At 40.5% G+C, this 25,081-nt stretch overlaps 1 protein-coding gene across 10 annotated transcripts in view; it reads left to right on the top strand.

The window, feature by feature from the left end:
• Positions 1–22,144, top strand: part of SETD5 (SET domain containing 5) — an 84,751-nt gene extending 62,607 nt beyond the window's left edge. For all 10 annotated transcript variants that reach the window (XM_039231283.1, XM_039231288.1, XM_039231286.1 and 7 more), the window contains 6 exons: positions 8,264–8,508; positions 13,600–14,070; positions 17,427–17,725; positions 18,612–18,745; positions 19,252–19,340; positions 19,722–22,144. In XM_039231283.1, the coding sequence (XP_039087214.1) occupies positions 8,264–8,508; positions 13,600–14,070; positions 17,427–17,725; positions 18,612–18,745; positions 19,252–19,340; positions 19,722–20,327 (1,844 nt within the window). In that variant the 3' untranslated portion in view covers positions 20,328–22,144. The remainder of the gene's footprint in view (positions 1–8,263; positions 8,509–13,599; positions 14,071–17,426; positions 17,726–18,611; positions 18,746–19,251; positions 19,341–19,721) is intronic.
• Positions 22,145–25,081: the final 2,937 nt, after the last annotated feature.

Genomic DNA, 25,081 nt, shown 5'->3' with positions numbered 1-25,081 from the left:
ACTGGTGCCTGAACTTGGAATACTAACTTATTTTGAGACAATCTTTACCAAAGTTTCTTCCACCAGTTTCAGCCCAATTGAAAAGTTTCTTTAAGTTTATCTCTAAGTCAAAATTTTTTGATTATTATGTAATTTAAAACATACCAAAATGAATTAGATGATAAAAGTCATGTCAGACTACAACTAATGTGATGTAATATTTCAGATTTTCATAGAAACTGTTTCTATTCATTGATTTGCTGAGTAAATATGAACTTAAATAGATTTGTACTAGTAGCATCTGCTTTATGTTAAAATTCTACATAATAGTATAGTTGGGGAAAAGTAGCCTACTGAAAAGATATTTTTTGAAATTATTAACTTAGTTAATTGTTCTGTCTAGATTGGGTTATACTTTACAAGTTTTCACATGTACAACCCCAGGATAATAAAATCCCAGTGTAAAACATCTGGAAGATAAATGATACTATGTTCTTAAAGTATTTTACTCTTCTTCTACATCAGAGATTAGGAAGATTTACTCAAACCAGATTAATACAAAGAAATGCTGAGGGGCACCTGGGTGTCTCAGTTGGTTAAGCATCCGACTTTGGCTCAAGTCATGATATTGTGGTTTGTGCGTTCAGGCCCTGTGCTGGGTCTGTCCTAACCGGTTACTCAGAACCTGGAGCCTGCTTCAGATCCTGTGTCTCCCTCTCTCTCTGCCCTTCCCCTGCTCACACTATATCTCTTTCTCTCTCAAAAATAAATAAATTAAAAAAAAAATTTTTTTAATGCTGATACTAGGTTTCCATCAATACTATCAATTTATTGGCAGCTTTTACAGTACAGTGAAAGTATAAATTAAATCTTCTATCTAGTGTACGTACGTATGCATATTTGTGTGTGTCTGTTTGTGTTGGAAAAGTGACATTGTATATTAGCCTGTGTCCTGACTAGCAAAGACTCATAGGCAGTGTCTTTGTTACTCCATGCCCTGGTTGGAATGGAATTAGAACTGTTAGTCACCAACCTTCATTGAATTTTTGCCCTCACCTTTAGCAGTGAGAAACATTCAAAGGACCCACCGTGCCCTTAAGGAGCAATATAACCAAAAGGAGAATTTTTAATTAAAACTAAATAATAGTCAAATGAACGATTTGGTATATTGCTGCAAGTTCATGTAAATCCTAAGGGATTGTTTTGTTTTGTTTTGTTTTGTTTTGAAGACCATGAAGATGTTAAGAAACAGAAATAGACTGGTATAGTAGAAAGAATTCAGTTGAATTTGAGAACCAGCTCTACCCTTTACCTCATGTTGGGCAAGTTACTAAGTATCTCTGAGCCTCCTCTATAAGATGGGAATAGTAATACCTGCTTTCCAAAGGTTATGTGAGATTAATAAATTAAATATTCTGTGCAGTGTTTGGTGTGGTATCATACCGATAATAGGAATTATTACTAACATTCTACACAAAATGCTGTTTCTTGTTGAGTATTTATTTATGGAGTATTTACAGAAGTTAGTCAGATATGAAGATACATCAAAGAATCTAAAGTTGTATAGAAATAAAAAATAAAACTACTCTTCAGGAAGGAGAGGGCATAAATGTTCATTGTTTGTAAATGATGTGAATATGTACCTTAGGAAACTCTAACCAGTGGAAAAACCTAGAATTGAATTCAGTAAAATCACTGGATAGAAGGTACCTACGCAAAAATTAATAGCATTTATGTACTGAGAAAATGAATGAAGAAACTTTTTCATTCTCAAACTTAACAAAACTAAGAACCTGCCTAGGAATAACCATATTGGAACATGTAGAGTAAACCATTACTGAGAAGTATATTTAATGTCTTGAGAAAGTGAAGATAAAGCCTATATTCCTTCATGGAAAGAATAAATAAAATTAATATTTCCTCTCTCCCATCCTCCAGCCTTCATATAGTTCCTGTAAAACTAGCTTGGTTTTAGAATTTGATGAAATGAAGTTTATCTAAAAGAAGAAAAAATTTGAAGAAGAGTAATGACAATGAAGTGTCTTCCCTAGAAGTACAAAACTAGTTTCTAATGTGAAGCTGGAAGCTAGTAATTAAATTAGTACAATGCTGGTGCCTGAACGATGGGTGTATGTGTCTGTATGTGTATGGAATAGCAAGTCTTAAGTAAATGAAATATTTGGTAAATTATTCAGGAATTTTTACTTACCTGGATTATTGAGAAGAATGAGATCTTTGCCAAACCAAATTCTAGGCACATTCAAGTATTTTTTGTAAAGATCAAACTTGTATAAAGTTTCTGGATCTGTATTATCACTGAGTTAATAGAGGACAAATTTATTGAGAGAAAGGATTTGCAATAAAAATGATAGGAGAAGGGCACCAGGGTGGCTCAGTCACCTGAGCATCTGACTTCGACTCAGGTCATGATCTTGTGGTTCATGAGTTTAGGCCCCACGTCGGCTGTGGTCCTCTTAGCGCAGAGCCCACTTCTGATCATGACATGGCAGAGAGTAGTATCCCTACTGGCAGTTTGGTAAAGTTTAGCATATGCACAAAAATACTTCCTGTGGGGCACCTGGCTGGGTCACTCGGTGGAGCATGCAACTCTTGATCTTGGGGTCACGAGTTCCAGCCCCATATTGGGGGCAGAGATGACTTAAGTAAACATAAAAAAAAAAAAAAAATAGGAGGGAGCCTCAGTGGCTCAGTCGGTTAAGCGACTCTTGATTTCAGCTCAGGTCATGATCTCACGGTTTCATAAGTTTGAGCCCCAGATCAGGCTCTGTGCTCACAGTACAAAACTGCTTGGGATTCTGTGTCTCCCTCTCTCTCTGCCCCTTCCCCATTCAACTCTCTTCTCTCAAAATAAACTTAAAAACAAAAAAAAACAAAAAACTAATACTCCTTGACCTACTAGTTGTTCTTCTAGGTATCTGTTCTACAGAAATAAACATAGACCCAAATTTTTATAAAAAGTACTAGTCATAGAACTATTAATAACTGCAAAAATATAGAGGATAAAAACAAGTTGGATTTTGAGCAATAAAGGAGTGGTAGAATTTGTTTATTTGCTATGTGCACATACTTTTGGTAGAAACGCTATACGGTATTATTAAATTTTTCACCCTTGAATCATTTTATCAAACTAAAAAAAAACAGCATCTTAATATTTTTGTGAATTAGATTTCAATGATCTGAATTTTCAATCTGTAAGAATATCAAAAGGGGAGACTGAGTGGCTAAGTCAGTGAGCATTCAACTCTTGATTTCAGCTCAGGTCATATTCTCAGGGTTTTGGGAACAAGCCCTGCATCGGACTCCATGCTAAGTGTGTAGCTTGCTTGTGATTCTTTGTCTCTGCCCCTTTACTCCCCCCCCTCCAAAAAAAAAGAAGAAGGGGTGCCTGGCTGACTCAGTTAAGCTTCTGACTTTGGCTCAGGTCATGAGCGCCATGTCAGGCTGTCTAATGACACGTTGGAGGCTGGAGCCTGCTTCTGATTCTGTCTCCCTCTCTCTCTCTGCCCCTCCCCCACTTGCATTCTCTCTTTCTCTCAAGAATAAGTAAACTTTTTTAAAAAATAAAAGTATATTAAGACCAACTGAAATTTCTACTAGGGATATAAAGATGGTTCAGTATTTGGAAAATTATTCATATAATTAATTTATTAGCAGGCCAAATGGAAGAGGGGGAGTAATAGCACAGTAAATATAAATTTAATGATAAATCAAATAAAATACCTATGAATTTTTTACATATATCTGAAAAATTGTTGCCAGTTATGCATCATGTAAGAACTATTTACATTAAACCTTAAAATACATTATCAAGTACACCAAAACCAATACAACACTATGTACTAAATTATACTTCAGTTAAAAAATAATACATTTTTTTTTTTAATTTTTTTTAATGTTTTATTTATTTCTAGGAGAGAGAGAGAGAGAGAGAGACAGCGTGAGCAGGGGAGGGTCAGAGAGAGAGGGAGTCACAGACTCTGAAACAGGCTCCAGGCTCTGAGCTGGCAGTCAGCACAGAGCCCGACGCGGGGCTCGAACCCACGAACCGCGAGATCATGACCCAAGCGAAAGTCGGACGCTCAACCGACTAAGCCACCCAGGCGCCCCAGAAAATAATACATTTTTAAGTGGGTTATCCAGTTATTCCACTTATCATTATTATTTAATAGTGTCTAGAATTATTAGCCAACATAATTACCAAAAACAAAAAAATCTATGAGGTAAAAAAGTGTGGGTAAAGAGGATGTGTGTGTTACCATTGTGTGCAAATAATATGCTTTATCTCCCTAGAAAAGCCAAGTGAGGTAACTGAAACACAGGCAGAGATCAGTAAGGTAGCTGGGTACAAAAGTATGTAAACATTTCTTATAGATTAAGAATAACATGTAGATGATAACATAAAAAGAGACGTGTAATGCACCCTTGTAGCAAAAAAATAGAGACACTGGAGAGTAACACTAATTAGAAATGTGACAGATCTATATGCAGAGGGATAAATGAAGGCAGGAGTAGCTAAAAGATGGTGTCATGGCACTGAGTGAGAATTCTTCTGTAGTTACTCATGAATTTAATAAAATAATACCAATCAGAATTCTGGCTTTTTGCTAGGGCAAGATTGGGGGAGGAGTAGTGTTACCATGGTGAATGATTTCAACAGTTCACTGACAGGAACAGGTATGCTAGAATAGCCAAAGTATTTTGGAGAGCTAGAGTAGAATAACTTAAATTGCCCAAGGAGTTTTACTGGAAGAGATGTCAGCATTGATGCCATTTAGACAGCAGGTATACAGAACTAAACTAAACTGAGGGGCACCTGTGTGGCTCAGTCAGTTAAGCATCTGACTTTGGCTCAGGTCATAATCTCACTGTTGTGGGGAGTTCAACCCCACATTGGGCTCTCTGCTATCAGCACAGAACCTGCTTCAACTCCTGTCTCCTTCTCTCTCTGCCCTTTCCCCACTCACCTGCACGCTCGCTCGCTTGCGCTCTCTCTCTCTCTCTCCCAAAAAAAAAAAAAATACTTTAAAGAAATATTTAAAAGAAAAGAACTTGGGCGCCTGGGTAGCTCAGTCAGTTAAGCATCTGACTTCAGCTCAGGTCATGATCTCAGGATGTTCATTCGAGCCCTGCATCCATGGCTGTGCTGACAGCTCAGAGCCTGGGCCTGCTTTGTATTCTGTGTCTCCCTCTCTCTCTCTGCCCCACCCAGCTCGCTCACTCACTCGCTCTCTCGCTCTCAAAAATAAATAAACTTTAAAATTTTTTTTAAAAAAGAACTAAACCCTGTTTATATAAAAATCTAATAAGATAAATGTCATTTCAAATCAGTGGAGAAATTAGAATTTTATAACTATTAAAGATTTTGGAAGAATGCTGTTTGACGTGTGAGAAGGAAAGATAATCACTTCCTTCTACTGAAGTATGTTTTATTTGAATTAAATTTAAAAATTAAGTATGGAGATGAAGGGAAAATAGGCCAGTATTTTTAGTCTTGAGGTAGTGGGTAGCAAGGATGTTCCTGATGTCAGAGGCAGAAAGTAAAGGAAATGATGTATACATTTGACTAAATAAAAACGTAGCACATTGTAGAGCCAAAAAAGACTGTTAATAAATTAAAAGGCAGATAGCAAACTGGAAAAATACGACATTTTTTTTTTTACAAAGGATCAACATTCTTAATTAAAAAGTCCTTAGAAATGAAGAACAAGGGGCATCTTCGGTGGCTTAGTCAGTTGAGCACTTGTTTTTGGCCCAAGTCATGCTCTCACAGTTTGTGAGTAAGCCCCGCATCAAGCTCACTGCTGTCAACTCTGAGCCCACTTGGGATCCTCTTCCCCCCTACCCCACTCATTCTCTCTCTCTCTCTCTCCTAAATAAGAAAATAATAAATTTTAAAAGTAAATAATTGAAGAACAAGGTCAACAACCCATAGAAAGCAGGATATAGGACATGAGTAGACAGTTCACACTAGTATAAATATAAAGCTCTTGAGCCTGTGGAAGGATGCTTTTGATTTAACAATCCTGCATCTAGCCATTCGCCCTAAAAAATTACAGGTGCAGAAATATCTAAGAGAAAGATTATTGGTCACTGAGGCATATTTATAATAAAAAAGTGCAAGTACTTAACGGTTAATTTTGATGATATGAATGCCATATAGCCATTAAAAACTGAATTGTAGGTTTCTGTTGTCATGGAAAGATTTTTATCGTATGTTTCTGAGTGAGCACTGCTATGTAGACAGGAATTAATAAGGCCATACCAAGAAAAAGGTCTAGATGAACATGCACCAGGGTATTAGTGCATTCTTTTATAAGTGTGATTTCAATTTGTGTGTGTGTTTAAATGTGTCGGTGTTTGTTTATATAATTTTGTGAATTATTTAAGATAAAAACTGTACATGATGGATAGGTTTAACCATGTAAAATTTGAAAGCTGTGTATGTATGGCAAAAAGAAAAATGAAACTTGACAAACATTATAAATATAGTGTTACTGGAAGGAAAAAACCAACCACTGGCAGATATCAGGTCTATTTTGTTGAATATGATACCATAATAACTCAATTTTATGTGAAGGGCCTGTAAGTTGATTTGGAAGGGAAGGGGTTCAGCTGTACTTTCTAGAGTGAGCTTCATTGCTTATATAATTCCCTTTAGTAGTAAATATTGGACCTAGCAGTATATGAGTCTTTCTATAGCAGTCTTTTAAAAGATTCACTGTTTGACTCTTGAAGTACATTAAAAAGTGTTCTGAACATGTCATGAATCACATGTTTGTTTGTTTTATACCTAGGCACTTTTCAAAGGAGAAAAATAAGAAAGAAAACTTACAGTTTCTGGAACACAAGAAAAATACGAATATACTTCCAATCTAGGAAAATAAAACATTTTCACATATCAGAAAGGAAAAAAAGCATCTCCAGTATTTTTTGCATTTATTTTTCCTTCTCCATTTCCACATCTGTTACCCTAGTTCAGTACCTCATAACTCTGTCAACCTCTCCATTAACTCCAAACAAACAGTTTCCCAGTGTCCAGTCTCATCCTCACCATTGCTGCCCGAGTAATTTTCCTGAAGCATAGCTCTGATCGTGACCTACTGTCCCAAAACTTGTCCTTGAAGGTCTGGGATAAATGCTACTCCTTCCACTAAGTCACGGGGATATAATACAACCTAATCATTAAGAATGTAAATGGAACTAAATTTCCTAGTCTTTATCTCTCTGCACATCAAATTCCTCATCTTTAAAATGGGAGTGGTGATAAAAGTGCTAGATTTAGGGTTATTCAAGTTAAACGTTAGAATTCACATAAAGCACATAGTATATATAGTACCTGGTGTATAATCGCTTCAAAGCATAATTATTTTCTACAAACACCTAGCAGTATGATCATCTCTGTCAAGATTCTTAAACTGATATTAAACATGTTTTAAGTATGTTTTCTCATCCTCACAAATTTGTAAATCCTTTTAAATAGAATATATGATGAGTTACCCTCACATACTTAATTCAGTGGTTTCCACATAGTAGGTTTTAAGTAAATAAATATTTTTTTATTGTAAATAAAAACAAAGATATTTTTCCTCTGAGAAAGTTGGATAGGTGCTTTCACCCTCGTGGTCATTAAAATATATAGTGTAGAAGATCCAAGAAATACAGGAAGTGTAGGGTATTCTAGTCAAAAAAAGTACCAGCCTCGTTTTCGAAAATGATTGGGAGAAGTTTTTGTAAAAATCATTTCCTACTTTGAAGCACTCTTAAGACTACAGGCTAGATATATATATATAGGTCAGGCCTAATCATGTGTAACTCTTTTCCTGCTAAAGCAGAACATTATAGAAAGATCTGCTGAAAATGGCAAAAATACATAAGAGAAGATAAAAGGAGCATGGAGTTAACATTCTAGAAGCTTGAGCTGGTGTCATGGCATTTAAGTAGAGGGTGATTTTAACAGTGACATCAATTTGAGATTTTTGGGGAAACAATGTAAGAAAATTAAAGTTTAAACTTTCCACTGGAAGAGATTAAATTTGCTCTAGGGATCAGTCATTAGATTCATCTCGTGGGGAGAGAATTTTGAGAATTACTTTAACTGTGGCAATTAAAAAGTTCTTTGGGCTTTTGGTTTGATTGCAGGAGATAACGGTGGGATGAGGCAGAAGAGTTAAGAGCCATTGTGGGCTAGAGATTAATGGCTTTACTACAGAGCCTCCCTTTAAGCTATGGTTACAATCTCTCATCCAAGTTTTGTATTTCACAGACTTGTTGAGCCCACTAAAGAAATGGAAGTCTCGCTATCTGATGGAGCAGAATGTCACCAAGTTACTGCGGCCTCTTTCTCCAGTCACACCACCCCCTCCCAATCCAGGCTCAAAGAGCCCCCAGCTGACCACACCTGGCCCATCTCACCCAGAAGAGGAGTGTCGAAATGGATACAGCCTCATGTTCTCACCAATCACGTCTCTTACTACTGCTAGTCGCTGCAATACTCCTCTGCAGTTTGAGGTGATTTGGGTTTGGTTGTTGGGAGTGCTGAATTTGAAAATTATCATTTGCCCCTCCTCATTTCAAGTATAATATTCCAAATGTATCTTGACAAATGTTCCTGCCAGTCTTGGCAAGAAAACAGAAAACCTCAGGGTCAGTGTGACCTGTTACCTGGTAGCCTCTCATCTTGGCAGTCCTCATACTTCTCTCAAAAGGAATAGTTGTACTGTGGATGACATTCATCTGTTTTTGCATGTAATCCATCAGTCTCTGTAATGCAGGTAGTAAGCATGCTACATCTCCATCTTTGTCTTTGCTCTCTTCTTTGGTTAAAATAGGTGTCTAGCTGCCTAATAACCACCAATGATATCAGCCTGAGAGCCCAGATTATACTGATTGATTGTCTTTCTTTTTAGGCCTTTAAATCAATGAGTTGTCTTTCCCTGTTTTGTATTCTTGTTGTGACCTCAGTGAACAGAGATGTGAAAAGCTTTGAGATATGGTTTGTGGCAAATGAGTTTTTTCCCTACTCCAGGTTACTTTCCCTTCTTGTTACACTGTGTTAGGAATGAAAAGTAGAAAGAGGCTAACAACATACATTTATCTGTAAGAGACCGATTTATTACATTCACCCTCCAGATTAAGTTAGAAATGTATTATCTTAGCTGTTTGAAAAAGTTAATTGTGAATCAGTTCATGTGCAAGTGTGGGTGACAGCAGGTTTACTGAACAGAAAGTATCCTTGTGTATTAAAAAACTTCATCTATTGAATTTTGCTTTCATTTGAAATTAACAGACACTGTCTCTTCCTTCTTAGAGAAAACTGTTCTGAACACTAAACACTCAGCTCTGCCCCTAGCTTGTAACTTCTCCACATGTGTTCTTTGGTGAAGGTGAATGCTCTAACCAATCCCTTCCTCCCTTTTCAGCCTTTATGAGAGCATGGAGATTAAAAATACTTGGACTTTTGAATAGCTAACTCAGAAAGAGGTAGCCAGCAACCTTGAAAGCAGGAAAGCAGGAGGAAACTATGTTCCATACCTGAACTAGACTGTATTACTTTGGGAGCAGACCTCTTTGGTAGGGGTGGGAGAGTGGGGAGGGAGGGTGAACCTTCCTGGTTACATTTGATTTCTAGAGAAGGTACTCTACCAAATTTCCTGTGGCATTCTTTTCTGCCGTACATTAAAGCAGGGGATTCAGGCCTTACTAACTTTACTTGGTCTAACTGCGATTGACTTTTCAATTAGCAAATTGAATTTGATAGTAAAATTTCATAGGATGTTCACCTTGGAGGGCAGCAAATTATAGGATAGAATTTCATACTTTATCAGTGCAGGTTTTATTATAATTAAAAGGTGAAAATTACAGAAATTAGAAGTACATTGCCTTCCAGGACAGTTAAATTTAACACTCAGAACATTTCCTAATCCCTTGTAGTATTTTGGATAACTGAAACAATATGGAAGTGTAAGGTGTTTTTATTTTATTTTTTTAAAAAATCGAAAATCAAAGATTGTTTTTACTCAGGGCGCCTGGGTGGCTCAGTCAGTTCAGCATCGGACTCTTGATTTCAGCCCAGGTCATGATCTCACAGTTGGTGAGATGAAGCCCCACATCAGGCTCTGTGCTGGCAGCACGGAATCTGCTTGGGATTCTCTCTCCCCCCTCTCTCCACCCCTCCCCCACTTGCACTCTCGCATGCTCTCTCTATATCAAAATAAAATAAATTTATTTTTAAAAAGTCCAGTGCCTCTTTTCACTGTTTTTAATCTTGTGATTTAACTAAGGAAATTTAGCCTTTCTTGTCAGGAAAACAAACTTAACCATCCTGACCATTCTTATTACCATTCTGTCATGCTCTTCCCTGTATTCTAGTATAGGAAGTCTTATTTCCATCCAAGACTGTGGCACAGAAATACCAAAAAGGTGTCACAGATAAAGAGCAGCTTGGTTGGGGAAGAATATTTTTGAAAGGAAAAATAAAAATAATTCCAGTGAGAAATGTCTCCAGTACTAAGGAAAGGAGTTTAGGAAACATGTATAAGAGGAGTACAAGATCATGAGGGAGGGAGAACCTTTAAGGAAAAGGAGTAAAAGCAACTTTGGCAGGATAAACTTAATTAGCCGCCCACCATTCCACCAGCCCCTCCCTTTTCTTCCTGGCATGGTATCCACCTCACACACACTGCCCAGCCCACCAAATAAAATTAACAGCTTCATTTTGCCTCCCATGGTATAGGTCTGTCCCCCAGGTCATAGTTGTTCAATCTGCAGCATTAGGAGCCTTTCCCTTCCCTTACCCCTGGCACTCTGAATCATTGCCACAACTACCACCATCATTCTCTTCACATTTTACCATTCACATCTCCCATCGGAGTTCACTGTCCAGTTTCTGTTTGATATGGGAGTGCTGCCTCAGGTGAAAGCTCTCAGGGGAACCCTGTTTAGGATGTAGGAACTTGAAATCTACAAGTTCTGTTTTTTTATTCCCCATCTGTTGCCAAAAGTACAAGGGATTTTTATATCATTGGTGGGGGTGTTCAGATCAAATTAGATTATGCCAAGAACCATCTATCCTATGAGCTAAATTGCATTCTATCTCCTGTAACTCATTCAAGAAGAGCTAGCCATCTCCCTAACCCTCTCAGCCCAGTATGCTAAGCAGTTTCCCTGGACAGTGGTGGACAAGCATGAACCACACAGAAGTATGAAGAAATGTGACTTTCATAAAGGGGTGTGGGATAAAGGAAAAAGTTCCCTGAGGCATAATAAGTGGTAGGGTGCCCATCAGTAATAAATACTATAGGTTGTACAACCCTAATCAAACGTAGAACAGAATTTCAAATGAAATTGTAGTGTACAGTTTCACCAGTCTAAATTTCTTCTGTTACCTACTTAAGATGTTTACTTCTAGCATGAAACATTATAACCAACTTAAATGCTTTCAAAGATTCCAGGGAGCATTTTCAACCAGTCATTCTGTTTATTGCAATGAATTCTACAGTTAAACATTTCCCCTGTGCATTCTTTTCCCTCCCTCTGCCCCCGGCAAAAAGTTGTGGCTAACTATCTATGCTTGCTTTTACTTTATTTTTTTCTTTGTTTTGTTTTGCTTCTTAACTTCGAGTAGATGAATAACAAGATGCTTTTCCCTCCTCTAGAACATATCCTCCCCTGAGAGTTCCCCTGCGAATAGGCCCGAGTCCCTGTCACCCGAGGTAGTTATCACACCATCTCAATCACACTTGGAGGCTGAGAGTGAGTGTGCATGAGTGTGTGGGAGGGCTGGGGGGGATCCGAGTGAATGGGGTGATAGGCTAAAGGGCGACCAGCCAGTCGCTATAAGTTGAGAATGAATCTTCCATGTGTGACTGATCACTCAGAATTTTCAATGTAGATGGAGGAAAATGAAGGGGTGTGTGTGTGTGTGTGGTGGGGTTTGCTCTTGTTTGGGGGAGGGGTGACTGGAGAGTTCTTTTAAAGAATAGAATCTAGAAGTCAAGTTTAAAGCAAGCTGAAGGTATGGTACGAGCCTTGGTAAAGAAAGTAACAAGTAAGGTGTGTTTGTTAAATAAGGAAAGTTGAAATCAAAAGTTGGTAGGAGCTATCTTTTGATATTAATTATCTTGGGCTCATAAAGGAGCAATTTATACTGGAAAAGTTAGACAGTGATTTATGTCTTATTCCAGGATTAATCTTAACAGCTCTGTTTAACTGGATGTTTTGGGCTTGGGTTGATAGAGTGAGCAGCTTCTTTTGAAAGAGAGTCCTGCCTCCCTGCTTTCTATATTTTCTTTATAGCTCCTTATTGGATATACTAGGAAACTAAGTCAGCCCATGGCTTCTGTGACACAGGCCTGCCTTCTTTAATAGTTGAAATGTGGTTGCCATACAAGCGGTATCTCAGGATATCCAGTTGAGTGCCTTTCTCAAACCCTACTGCCATGGAGATGTTAAATTCAGGTTTTAGTGCTGGAGTTTTGGGGAGTTTTTTGTTTTTTTGTTTTTTTAACTAAGATTTGGACAACTGTACGAATTATTAGCTCTGTGAATCTACACGGAGCCATTTTCCTCTTGAAGAGATAACTGTAGTCTCTCATAACCTTTCAGAATCTAACTTTTACCTCTGCCCCTTTCCAGTTAAATTTTTTTTTTTTTAATTTAGTGGTAGTTAATAAAATTCTGAATCAGGATATTAAAGATCAATGTGAAACTGAAAATGGTTGTATTCTAGTGTCCTAGAGGTTTTCTGGATGTTTTTTACACTGTCTTGTGAGGAAATCCTGGTGTGACATTTGAATGTCTGGTACCATTCTTTCTCTAGAGAGTTAGTAATAAGTTGACCTAGTGGTTTCCAGTGTTGGGAGGTAATGATAACCAAATAGTACATACGGTTTATTTTTGATAAAATTCAGTATTTTGGATGACCTGCAGTGGTGGGCATTAGTGATCTTGTGGTATGTGGACATACATTAGAGGATAAAGAATTGAGTGGCCAGAAAGTTTTATGAGAAACACACATACTTAATAGTGAAAGTGAGCAAAGAACTGGTTGGTTGATGTCTTTAACTAAGTCCATTCTCCTTTATTGAACCAGTAACTTAAATCCTTGACTTCCTGTCTACTTACTACTTTCTTTCCCTTTTTCCCTCCTCCCACCTTCCATCGTATTAAATACAAATGAATAACACCAAAAGCCAGTTATCTTAAGACCCCAGTCTCACCTCTATAGCATACATGGGGCTCAGGTAAAAATCCCTCGTGATACTCTTAGTACCTTAATGTAGTACAGGGTTACTCAACAGACTTGATGAAAGGCTAAACAGGCAAAATAGTCACATTTGGCCAATTATTTAATTCTGATTTTCCCAGGATTCTCCTCCAGAAAGACTTTAAAGCAATTTGTGAAAGGCCGGCATTCTGTAGTAATCGGGCCTGGGTGTACTGTTGCTTCATGGAACTTTTACACATGTTAATGGCTTTCTCCCTTGTACTTCCATCCCTCTTACCTTTTACCTGTGCCCCTCTCGCTTCCCTTCTTTTCTGTCCTTTGACTTTTTCCTTCCCCCTCCTTCTCCATGTCTCTGTTGATTTTTATTCTTTCAGCTTTGTCACCGAAAAGACCTGGACTTGACAAAAGTAGGCTACCTTGACTCCAACACTAACAGCTGTGCTGACAGACCTTCCCTGATCAACTCAGGTCCTTCTGACCTGGCTCCTCATCCCTCTATCGGACCCCCCTCTGAGACTGGCTTTCCAAGCAGAAGTGGAGATGGACATCAGACCCTTGTGAGGAACTCGGACCAGGCATTTCGGACAGAGTTTAATTTAATGTACGCCTATTCCCCATTGAACGCTATGCCTCGAGCAGATGGATTATATCGAGGATCTCCCCTAGTAGGGGATAGGAAGCCTTTACATTTGGACGGGGGATATTGCTCCCCTGCAGAAGGGTTTCCCAGCAGATATGAACATGGTTTTATGAAAGACGTCTCTCGTGGATCCATGTCACCTGGTGGTGAAAGGGCTTGTGAAGGAGTCCCATCTGCCCCCCAGAACCCACCGCAGAGGAAAAAGGTAAGTGGTCCACCTTATATATTATATAGGCCCTTTTGAAGAATATTAATTGAGTGATTCAGTAGATGTTAACTGAATTGACACTGTGTGTTCAACACTGTTCTCAGTGTGAGGAAAACAAGAGACATAAGATGTGATCTCTGCCGTGTTCAGTGAAAGACAGGATCATTGTGTGTGCGTGTGTGTTTTTAAGACAAGACTATTGTAAAATTTGATGATTGTTGCAAATATTCAGCAAATTTAAATGCCTGCCATGTATGTGCCGCTACACGTGCTATGCAGTCTAAGGATAAAGCAGTGAGGGGTGCCTAGGTGGTTCAGTCAGGAAGGTGTCCAACTTTGGCTCAGGTGGTGATCTCACGGTACATGGGTTCGAGCCCCTCATTGAGCTCTGTGCTGACAGTTTAGAGCCTGGAGCCAGCTTCAGATTCTGTTTCTCCCTCTCTGCCCCTCCCCTGCTTGTTCTCTCTCTTGCTCTCTCTCTCAAAAATAAACAAACATTAAGTTTTTTTTTTAAAAGAGCAGTGAAAAAAATAATGCTAATTACTTGTATTATTTAGCACTTCCCGTGTTCCCCATGTTCTAGGCACTGTTAAGCTCTTCTTATGCGTTAAATCCTCAAAATAATCCTATAAATTGGGTAATCTCCCATTTTGTAGATGAGGAAACTAAGATAAATTGAATGACTTGCCCATGGTCACATAGCTAGTGAATGGAAGAGCCAGGACACTGCCCAGGTCTGGCTATTCCAGATTGCTTGCTCTTATTGCCACTATGCTATGTTGCTTCCTAAGTTCTGGCCTAATGGAGCTTAAAGCACATAAGATGGAGGTTGGCAGATAATTAATATTAATAAGTAGTTCGTTACAGTGGCAGTGGATGCTCCAGAAGAGTTGTTCAGATGTGGTGAGGACATCGCTGCGACATGACCTAGTCAGAACAAACCAGAGACTCCTAGGCATTTTGAGAGGTGGAGTGAGAGGTGACAGGTCACAGGCTAATTTAGCTGATGTCAGTAAGTAGGAAGCAATCTACCAACAAATACAAGTGAAGATGTTACAGAAGAGAGCAGAACACGTAGCTGTGGGACACTCCATTGAGTGGGCAGCAGACGCACAATGTGGTTGCAATAATTACACTGCTGCTGTAGTATCTGGTAAAAGGTGGGGAGGGTCAGGAGTGGAGCATGAGAGAGATGGTGGAACGGGGCCAGGCCATAGATTGCTGGCTAACAGGTTGAGACTTGACTCGTAAGTAATGTCTGTTCAAGAGATTACAAAGCCCCAAATGTGCTTTTTATGTCAGTAGATTTCAACCAGGGCCTTTGGGAACGCATGGGAGTATCTTCGGTTGTCAAGGCAACTTCCATTTATTGTGTAGGGCTAGAGATGTTAAATGTTCTGTGTGTGACAGTCTCACACAGTTGCAGAATATCTTTAGTAGTCTTGTTCAAATGTAGCCCAATAGCTTTTTATATTTGCGTTTCCATGAAATACATTACCAGAATTTATTATTATTAATTCTTTTCCAAGATTGTAGAAAATGCATATACGAGATGGTACTACTTTGCATTTTTGTTATATTTTACATTTAAGCAGAAAAATGAAAGCCATGAGGGACTAGAAAGCAGAAACACTGGCAGGTAAAACACTGGCAGATAACTGGAAAAAGAGAGCAGTGAGTTTTGGAGACTCTTGCTTGAATAGTATTGACCATCGGGAGCAAAAAGTTAAAATATCTTTGGGTTTCTGGTTTCTTTTGTTATGTACAACAGTGATTGAAATCATGATTTGTTATTTGAGAAGTGTTGAGCACCTACTATCAGTCAGGTTCTGCGCCAGATGTTAAAGATGAAAAGCCAGACAAGGATGTGGAGAAACGGGCACCCCCTTACATTATTGGTGGGAATGTAAACTTGTGCAGCCACTTTGGCAAACAGTGTGGAGGTTCCTCAAAAAATTAACACTAGGACTCCCCTATGACCCAGCAACAGCACTGCTAGGAATTTACCCAAGGGATACAGGAGTGCTGATGCATAGGGGCACGTGTACCCCAATGTTCATAGCAGCACTCTCAACAACAGCCAAATCATGGAAAGAACCTAAGTGTCCGTCAACTGACGAATGGATCAAGAAGATGTGGTTCATCTATACAATGAAATACCACATGGCAATGAGAAAGAATGAAATCTGGCTATGTGTAGCAATGTGGATGGAACTCGAGGATGTTATGCTAAGTGAAATAAGTCAGGCAGAGAAAAACAAATGGCATATGTTTTCACTCGTGTGGAACAGAAGAAACTTAACAGAGGACCATGGGGGAGGGGCAGGGAAAAAATAGTTAAGGAGAGGGAGGGAGGCAAACCATAAGAGTCTCTTAAATACTGAGAACAAACTGAGGGTTGATGAAAGTTGGGGGAGAGAGGGAAATGGGTGATGGGCATAGAGGAGGTCACCTGCTGGGATGAGCACTGGGTGTTTGACAATAAACTATAATTAAAAATAAAAAAGATGAAAAAACAGAAAAGCTTGGTCTTTGCCCTCTTAGAACTTACAGTTTTAGTGGAGGAACCGTCAAGACACTGTAATAGGCTGGCACCTGGTGTAGGCAGTGTGCTCTAACAGCAAAAAGGAGAGGTATAATGGGTGGGGCAGGGAGGAAGGCTCTGGCAATCAAAACAATGAGGCAGAGTTGGGGAGAAGTTTTCAAGTCTGTGTTTCCTAGACTAGCTTGCTAAAATATAACCTGCAAATCATACTTTCTCTTTTAACACTAATTTCCCTACGTGTAAGAGAGAAACAGTAATAAATCCCTGTGTGTATCCTAAAACTTTGAATACATCTAAAAACCCTGAAACGTTGGCTTTGTTGTTCTTCTTCTTCTTTTTCTTTTCTCTCTCTTGTTTTTTAAACAACTGACTCTTGGGATCCTAGGGATTAGGGGAGAGCTATCAGATGACCTGGAAGGCTTTTTCAAACTTCACAAGCTCCCAACCCCCCTCTCCCTTTTTCTAAGTGTTACCATTGTTGTAAACAGCTGATAGCATACTTCTGCTACGGGGTAACTGTGATCTCACAATTCTCTGAAGGCAGAAAAAAGATCGAGGTCTGCTGGTGAACACTGTTCTTCAAAAATGTCATTTCCTAGTGTATTCTCTTCTCCTTGCCAGTTTCTGACTGATTTAAATATGTGTGTAGTTGTGCTCAGATATCTCACACCTGAAGAAAGGGTTGCAAGTGTTAGTGCCTGATTTGTTTGCATGGCTAGTGGTTTACAAAGATTCCACCTTCTTTCCCCATTGCTAGTGATCCACTAACGATGTCTAGCTAGAGTCCTGTTTCTTGTTTCCCTCCCAGGTATCCCTGTTGGAGTACCGCAAACGGAAACAAGAAGCCAAGGAGAATTCTGCTGGCGGGGGAGGTGACTCTGCACAGAGCAAAAATAAGTCCGCAGGAGCTGGGCAAGGCAGCAGTAACTCACTTTCTGACACTGGTGCCTATGGTGCGCAGGGATCCTCCTCCCGAACCCCCTCTTCCCCTCACAAAAAGTTCTCCCCATCTCATTCCTCTATGTCCCACATGGAGGCAGTAAGCCCATCAGATTCCAGAGGCACTTCATCTCACTGCAGACCTCAAGAGAATATCAGCAGTAGGTGGTAAGTTTATGTTTGATGATGAAATAATTAAATTCAAGAGGGATGTACACATCCAGAATTATTCCCACTTTTACCTAAAATATATGGGAACACTTAACTGAGAAAGGCAGCCAATAGTGCCATCTGTGTTCTTTCAGCTGATTTAATAGTATCAGCCACAGCCCTATCCCCACCCCCAACCCCATCCCCCTCAGCTTTACAGAAGAATTGCCACCGAACTTGCAGAACAACCCTTTTGGATGGCATATAGTTGTGGACACAGATGAGTTATTTTATTTGCTGGGCACTAACATTGCCTCTTCTATTTTTTCATTTCATACGAAAGGTAAGTCAGGAGTTCAGCTCAATTCCATTTAAATTAACAACACAAGTCTCAGTTGGCCCTAGCTCGCATATACAGAACAATCAGACCTATTCTGAAAGGATTTATCTGGTTTAGGGGAGGCCACAAATAGATAAATAACACTGTAAGTAAGTGAATAATAAACAGCACATGCTGAGTATAGAGAATGAGGCTGTTCTCAGGGATCTTGAACTGAAGCATGGAAGTCTGGGAAAGAAAAGACCTGACTCAAATGAGTAATGTTTATTAAACACTGTGGAGCGTATGTTAAACTACTACTATGTGCCAGTCATATGACTTCACAGAAGAAAAAATTTAGCAGTTCAAAATGGCAGTGTAAAAGAAGCAGACATCTTTAAATCTACTTTTTCCATAGTATAGGACAGAAAAAAATACCTTGTTTTAAATTGGTCCTGAAGAAAATAATACGTAAGAGGATGTTGTAAGACAATGCATCGTACAGCCTTTATGAGAGCATCATTTATTGCAGACTCTTGACTCTGAAGTCCTGTGGCACTAACTTGTACCCTCTTCCCTTCACAGGATGGTTCCCACCTCAGTGGAACGACTCCGAGAAGGAGGGAGCATCCCCAAGGTCCTCCGAAGCAGTGTGAGGGTGGCCCAAAAAGGAGAGCCTTCTCCCACATGGGAGAGTAATATCACAGAGAAAGACTCAGGTGAGCCTTCTGCTGCCAGCCGAGTTTAGGGACACATGAGCCAGGCTTTACACAGTTCTCACCAAATGCTGGCGTGAGGTGAGTCCATTTCTTATGCAGTTGGGCTCCACTGTATGGAAGGTGCCAGGTCAGTCTTGGTTCTATTCTTCTGGACTACGGTATTAAGATCTAGCATTGCACGTGCGCTCTTATTCTCTAGTCTCTCTCCATCTTTCTGTTTCTGCCTTTTTTTCCCCAAAGGATACCTTTCTATAGCTCTTCTCTCTCCAAAGAGCTTGAAATCCACTGTGATGAAGGATTAAGAGCAAGAAGGAGACAGGAGTCTGATCAGACATTTAAAACATAGCCCATAATTAACCACTCTTTTTGCCCTGTGGCATGATGCCCTCACCTGATTTGTCAGAAAGAAAGCAGTGTGGGTTGGTGATGACATTAGTGATTGGAATGAACAATGGCTATTTCTCGATTATTCTAGGAAGCCATGTTGATTTGGTATTGTCTTCCAGACCCTGCAGATGGAGAAGGCCCAGAGACACTGAGCTCAACCCTCTCTAAAGGAGCAGCCGTTTACAGCCCTTCCAGATACAGCTACCAGGTGAGACGAGAAATTGCTCATCTCTGGGCATAGGAGTATGTTCTGGGTTCCAAATATTTTGTGATCCTGGCCATCCTTTGCAGTTGAGATGCCGTCTTTGCATATAGTTTCCGCAGCCTTGGAAATAAGTCATCATCTGCTCACCTTCAGGTAATAAATCATGGCAGAAAAATAAATAAAGTGATCAGAGACAGCCATTTTACTGTCTTTGGTATCCTAAAAAGAACAAATGGTTAAGAAGATGAAGAAGATGAAGAAGGAGAAGTAGAAGAAGAAAAAGAAGAAGAAGAAAAAGTAGGGTATTTTAAATATTCATAAGCCTAAATGGCTTAAATGGGGACTTTTTCACCTCCTTATGCTTTTCCTCCCGACTCTTTCTAGCTCCTGCAGTGTGATAGTCCACGGACAGAATCACAAAGCCTCCTTCAGCAGAGTTCCTCCCCCTTTAGAGGACATCCCACCCAATCTCCAGGATACAGTTATCGAACTACTGCACTGAGACCTGGAAACCCCCCCTCTCACGGTTCTTCAGAATCCTCCCTCTCTTCTACATCCTATTCCAGCCCCGCCCACCCTGTATCCACAGACTCGTTGGCCCCATTTACGGGGACACCAGGGTATTATAGCAGCCAGCCACATTCTGGAAACAGCACTGGCAGCACTCTTCCAAGGAGGAGCTGCCCTTCTAGTGCTGCTAGCCCTACCCCACAGGGCCCCTCAGACTCGCCGACCTCAGACTCGGTCTCCCAGTCCAGCACAGGAACTCTGAGTTCCACCTCCTTCCCTCAGAACTCTAGGTCGTCATTGCCATCAGACTTACGGACTATCAGTCTGCCCAGTGGGCAGTCCGCTGCCTACCAGGCCTCCAGGGTATCTGCGGTTTCCAATTCACAGCACTACCCACACCGTGGGAGTGGGGGTGTGCACCAGTACCGACTCCAGCCTCTGCAAGGCTCAGGAGTCAAGACTCAGACAGGACTTTCCTAGGGCTTCTGGATTTGGGCAAACAGAACTGAATGAGCCCATAGCTGCTTCCTTCCAGCTGCCTCTGGAACCTAGGCCGAGCATATTGCTGGGGAAGAGGGTACAAGGTGCCAGAGGACTGGGTCTGGTCGACAAGAAACGAGACTTGTGGTCGCGACTGGCTCTGGCCTTGGAGAAAGATGTAAATCTTGTCTGAAGCAGAGACTATAAAGAAGTTTCTCCCTGCTGTTAAGGGTACATTGTTGACAAGCAAATGGTGTTCCGGTTAGTAACGGTTCTAAGTGCAATGAGTCGTGTTGAAGCCTCTGTCTCCCGTCCTTGCCTGTAGCCTGTAGTCACTTGTGCAGTGGGGACATCTTTTTACACACACACACACACGCGCGCACACACACACACACACAAAGTTTTGTTTTCAGAGGAAAAAAATGAAAAGAGCCAATCTCAAAGCCCCAAGCCATCTGAGTAACAGTAGGGTTTTATGCACTTAAGAAGAAAGGTAGGTATGTAAGTGTTCACCCTGTGACAACCATTCCAAATGCAAGTATCTGGCCAAGATGTGTCCACCAAGAATGCTCCATACCCTTGTCTTAAAGTCACCAAGGATATAGGCAGGGATGGCAGAGCTTGGAATGTGCTCTGGCTGAGGGGTGCCTGGCTCTCTGAAGAAGAGCTCCTAGTCACCTGGATTCAGGAGCAGATGATTGTCTGAACCCCCAGCTGTTCCCATACCACTCCCCTCCCCAAGCTGTCTCACAGCTCAGTAACCCAGAAAGTAGACAAAAGAGGAATAAGTGAGATGGGCCAATTGCATTGCTACTTATCAGCTGTTGGCAATAAATTTGATTAGTAAGGATCCCAAGTGTTTTGGGACTTCTTTGAATTTTATTTTTTCTACTCCCAGTTAATCAGGAGTTGACGATCCCATGAGTAGGACCGCCTCCATGATTAGGGAGCGCGCACTTGTGACTGCAGGGTAAGAGTGGAAAGATACGTTTGTGGAGTGGCACCGACAGGACTGTGATTGTGTGTGGGCAAGTCCCACATTTCTTTGGGGGATGCTTATTTGAGAGTGGCCCAGGTGAGAGTTACAAAGCCACCCACACACCTAACACTGTTCTGGATGAGAGACGCGAGCAGACTGGCTTCTCCCCATCAGTGCATTGTGCCTGCTGTACACCCCTGGAGGAGCCCTGGAGCCTGCCCAGGTGGGGTACACAATCTTTTTAAAATTCCATACGGTTGCCAGCTTATTTCTTTCACTTGTTTACTGTAATATCCGGCGTGTTTTTATTTATCTAATTTTGTATTCAGTTATAACCATGGTAGGGGTAGCAAATATATGACAGGTGTAATCCCTGGTGCTGCAGTGGACCTTACTTCTTTTCTTTTGGACAAGATAATACTGTGAGTCTCCCTCCTTCCTTCCAATTTGTTTTCTCCTCCTTTTTCCCCCCAGCCTCTTGCATCCCCTTCTTTTCTACCCTCTCTTACAACTATCATATGCACAGTCTTCTCTCTTTGTGTGTGACTGTTACAAAATTTCACTTTTTCAAAATTGAAATCAGGTGTTTGCTCAAATGAGGGGAGATTTTTTTTTTTTTTTTTAAATGCTGAGACCTCAGCAGAATACTTTTCTTTTTTGTTGTTTCCCCCACAAACCCATCAGTCTGGGAGAGCGTTGGGAGTGGAAATCATGTTGCCTGGGATGCTGGTTTCTTTGTATATTATATAAAACGTATGTAAATGTCTCTCCATTTGGGCTGGGGTTTGCATTCTCCCCTTGGCTGTTAACCAAGGGGAGAGGCCAGCGGGCAGGCGGCCCTCACCCTGCCTGGCACGTGCAGAGACCCCAGCCACTCTGTGTGGGCAGGGTGCTGTCAAGACCAGACCTCTGGGGGGGGGAGGGGCGGGGGTGGGGTGGGGGGGACTCTTGGAAGGGAAGAAGTATCACTTCTTTCTCAAGTGGAGTGTTTACACCTTGCTGTAACATTTGAACTTTCACAAGAGATGTAATAATTTTGATAATAAAATTCTTAACCATAACAATCATAAAGTTGAGAACTTCTTTGTGCAATTCTGTGACCTTGCCTTACCTGGTTTTCCTAATGCCACCCTTACCTGAAGAGGCATGATGGACCCATGTTCAGGAGAATGTGCTTTTGGTGCAGTTGTTTTCCACGTAATGGACCAGAAATGTGGATTGATCTTCCTTCACCCTTTTTTAAAAAATGTTTGTTTATTTTTTAGAGAGAGGAAACAGAGAATCCCAGAGAATACCATCAGCTCAGAGCCCTAGGCGGGGCTCAAACCCACCACCCTGAGCCAAAATCAAGAGTCAGATGCTTCACCAACTGAGACACCCAGGTGCCCCTCCTTTTAGCCTTTTATGATTAAAGTCAAGCTATTATCAAGGCCATTCAGCAACAGCGAAACTAAACATTGCAAACTGGTTTCAGCCTGATGAGTTTTTGACCTTGGCCTCATTCATTTAGTAACAGTTTATTGGCCCTCTTCTTTCCCATTCAAAAATAATGCCAGGCGTAGTTTTTAGTGGTGGGTTTATGCTGGTTGAATGGGGGATGGGGATAGGCAAATAAGGTCTCATGGAGCTGCTTTTCTAGAACAGGGTGAGAACTAAACCAGTCCAGAATTTCAAATAGTCATTACCACATTATTGTTTCATAGCAGATACATAACTAAGGATGTTAAGAATGTGCCATTCTAGACTGGTTGATCTGGAAAGGTCTCTGAAGAGTTTACATTTAAGCTGAGACCTCAGCTGATAAGGAGGCAGTCATGTGTCAATATGAATAAAGACCATTCCAGGGGAATTGGAACAGTAGATGCAAACCCTCTGAGGTGGAAGAGACTTGACACAGTGAATGACCAGGACAGGGATGGGCGTATCAAATATCCAGGAAGATAGGGGGCTGGATCATAAAGAGAAGGGTCAACAAAAATGTTTTCTGTAAAGGGCCAGATAGTAAATATTTAGGCTTTGCAAAGCATGTGGTCTCTGTGAAAACCATTCAACTACTCTGTGTTACAATATGAAAACAGCCATAGGCCATTCTTGGGTGTGCTCCATTAAAATTATTTTCACAGAAACAAGTAGCACGCCGGATTTGTCCTATAAGCTGTAATTTGCTGGCTCCTGATAAAGAGCCTTGTGGGTTTAAAGAATCTGGATTTTAAATACAGCGGGAAAGTCCTTGCGGGATTTTAAGTACAGAAGTGACATACTTTGTGGCTTGTTGGTTGGTTAGTTTTAAAAAAGATTGATTGTTTTGATCTTGGAAGAGATTAATAGAAGCCAAGAAACTAATTCGGAATCTATAGCAATTATTTAGATAGGAAGCAATACAAGCAATACTAATCTGGTAGTTAACAAGGATATGCTGAAGTAGTTGAAATCAGAATATGTTTTGCCAGTAAACAGCAGTGCTTGCTGGTGGTTTGGTATGGCAGTATTTTGCCCTAACAATTATTTGACAGATACTTAGTGAAGGCTCTGATAGACTGCATTTTGCAGATAAGCACTGGAAGAATTCAAAGATGGAGAAGATGCTATCCATTTCTTTAAGGAACTTAGAACATAACCATTTGGGGGCGCCTGGGTGGTTCAGTCAGTGAGGCATCCAACTCTTGGTTTCATCGCAGGTCACAGTCTCAGTTCTTGAGTTCGAGCTGTGCATTGGGCTCCGTCTGCACTGACAGTGCAGATTGGGATTCTTTCTCTCTCTCCTTCTCTCTGCTCTTCCCACTCTAAGGTAGGTAGGTAGGTAGATAAAAAGTAACCAGTTAGAGGGGCGCCTGGTGGACTCAGCCAGTTAAGCGTCTAACCCTTGATTTCAGCTCAGGTCATAATCTCATCATTTGTGAGTTCGATCCCCACATTGGGCTCAGTGCAGAGCCTGCTTGGGATTTTCTCTCCTCCCTGCTCTCTGGCCCTCCCCCACTTGTTCTCTGTGTCTCTCTCGAAATGAATAAACTCTAAAAAAAATTTTTAAGTAATAGGAATGAGGCAAAGAAAGGAAGAAGTCACCTCTTGTAGAATATTGTATTGGAAGTCATAGGTGATGCAATAGGACTAGAAAAAATAAAAAGCACACGGATTGGGAAGGAAGAAGTGAAACTGTCTTTGTTCACAGATGACATAATTGTAGAAAATCTGAAAGAATTGAGAAAATCTCATAGGTTTTTGCTTATACTGAGCATGTATAGCAAGGTTGCAGAATACAAGAGTAATTAATATACTTTGCTTTCCTGTATACCACTAGCAATTGGAATTTGAAAGCCAGAATGCAACATTTACATTATCACCAATAAAAGTGAAATAGGTATAAATCTTAATATGTACAAGACTTAAATGGGGAGAACGATAAAACTGATGACAGAAATCAAAGGAGAACGAAATAAACAGATATTACATGGTCCTGGATAGTAGGAGGAGTCCCTATCACAAAGTCAGTTCTTAACTGGTCTATAGATTCAGAATCCCAGCAAGTTATTTTGTAGATATCAAAGGACTCAGAATAGCCAACACAATATTGAACAGAAGAACAAAGAAGAGTAACACTACCTGACTTCAAGACTAAATAAAGCTACAATAATCAAGACTTTGGTACTGGAGGGGTGCCTGGGTGTCTCAATCAGTTAACCCTCTGACTCTTGATTCCAGCTGAGGTCATGACCTGTCAGTTCATGAGATTGAGCCCCAAGTCAGGTTCTGTGCTAACAGCACGGAGCCTGCTGGG

The sequence above is a fragment of the Hyaena hyaena genome, unplaced genomic scaffold (genome assembly GCF_003009895.1).
Source record: "Hyaena hyaena isolate Hyena2069 unplaced genomic scaffold, ASM300989v1 scaffold_56, whole genome shotgun sequence".
Classification (NCBI taxonomy): domain Eukaryota; kingdom Metazoa; phylum Chordata; class Mammalia; order Carnivora; family Hyaenidae; genus Hyaena; species Hyaena hyaena.
The sequence above is the reverse complement of the archived record's forward strand: the minus strand, read 5'-3'. Positions and strand labels throughout refer to the sequence as shown.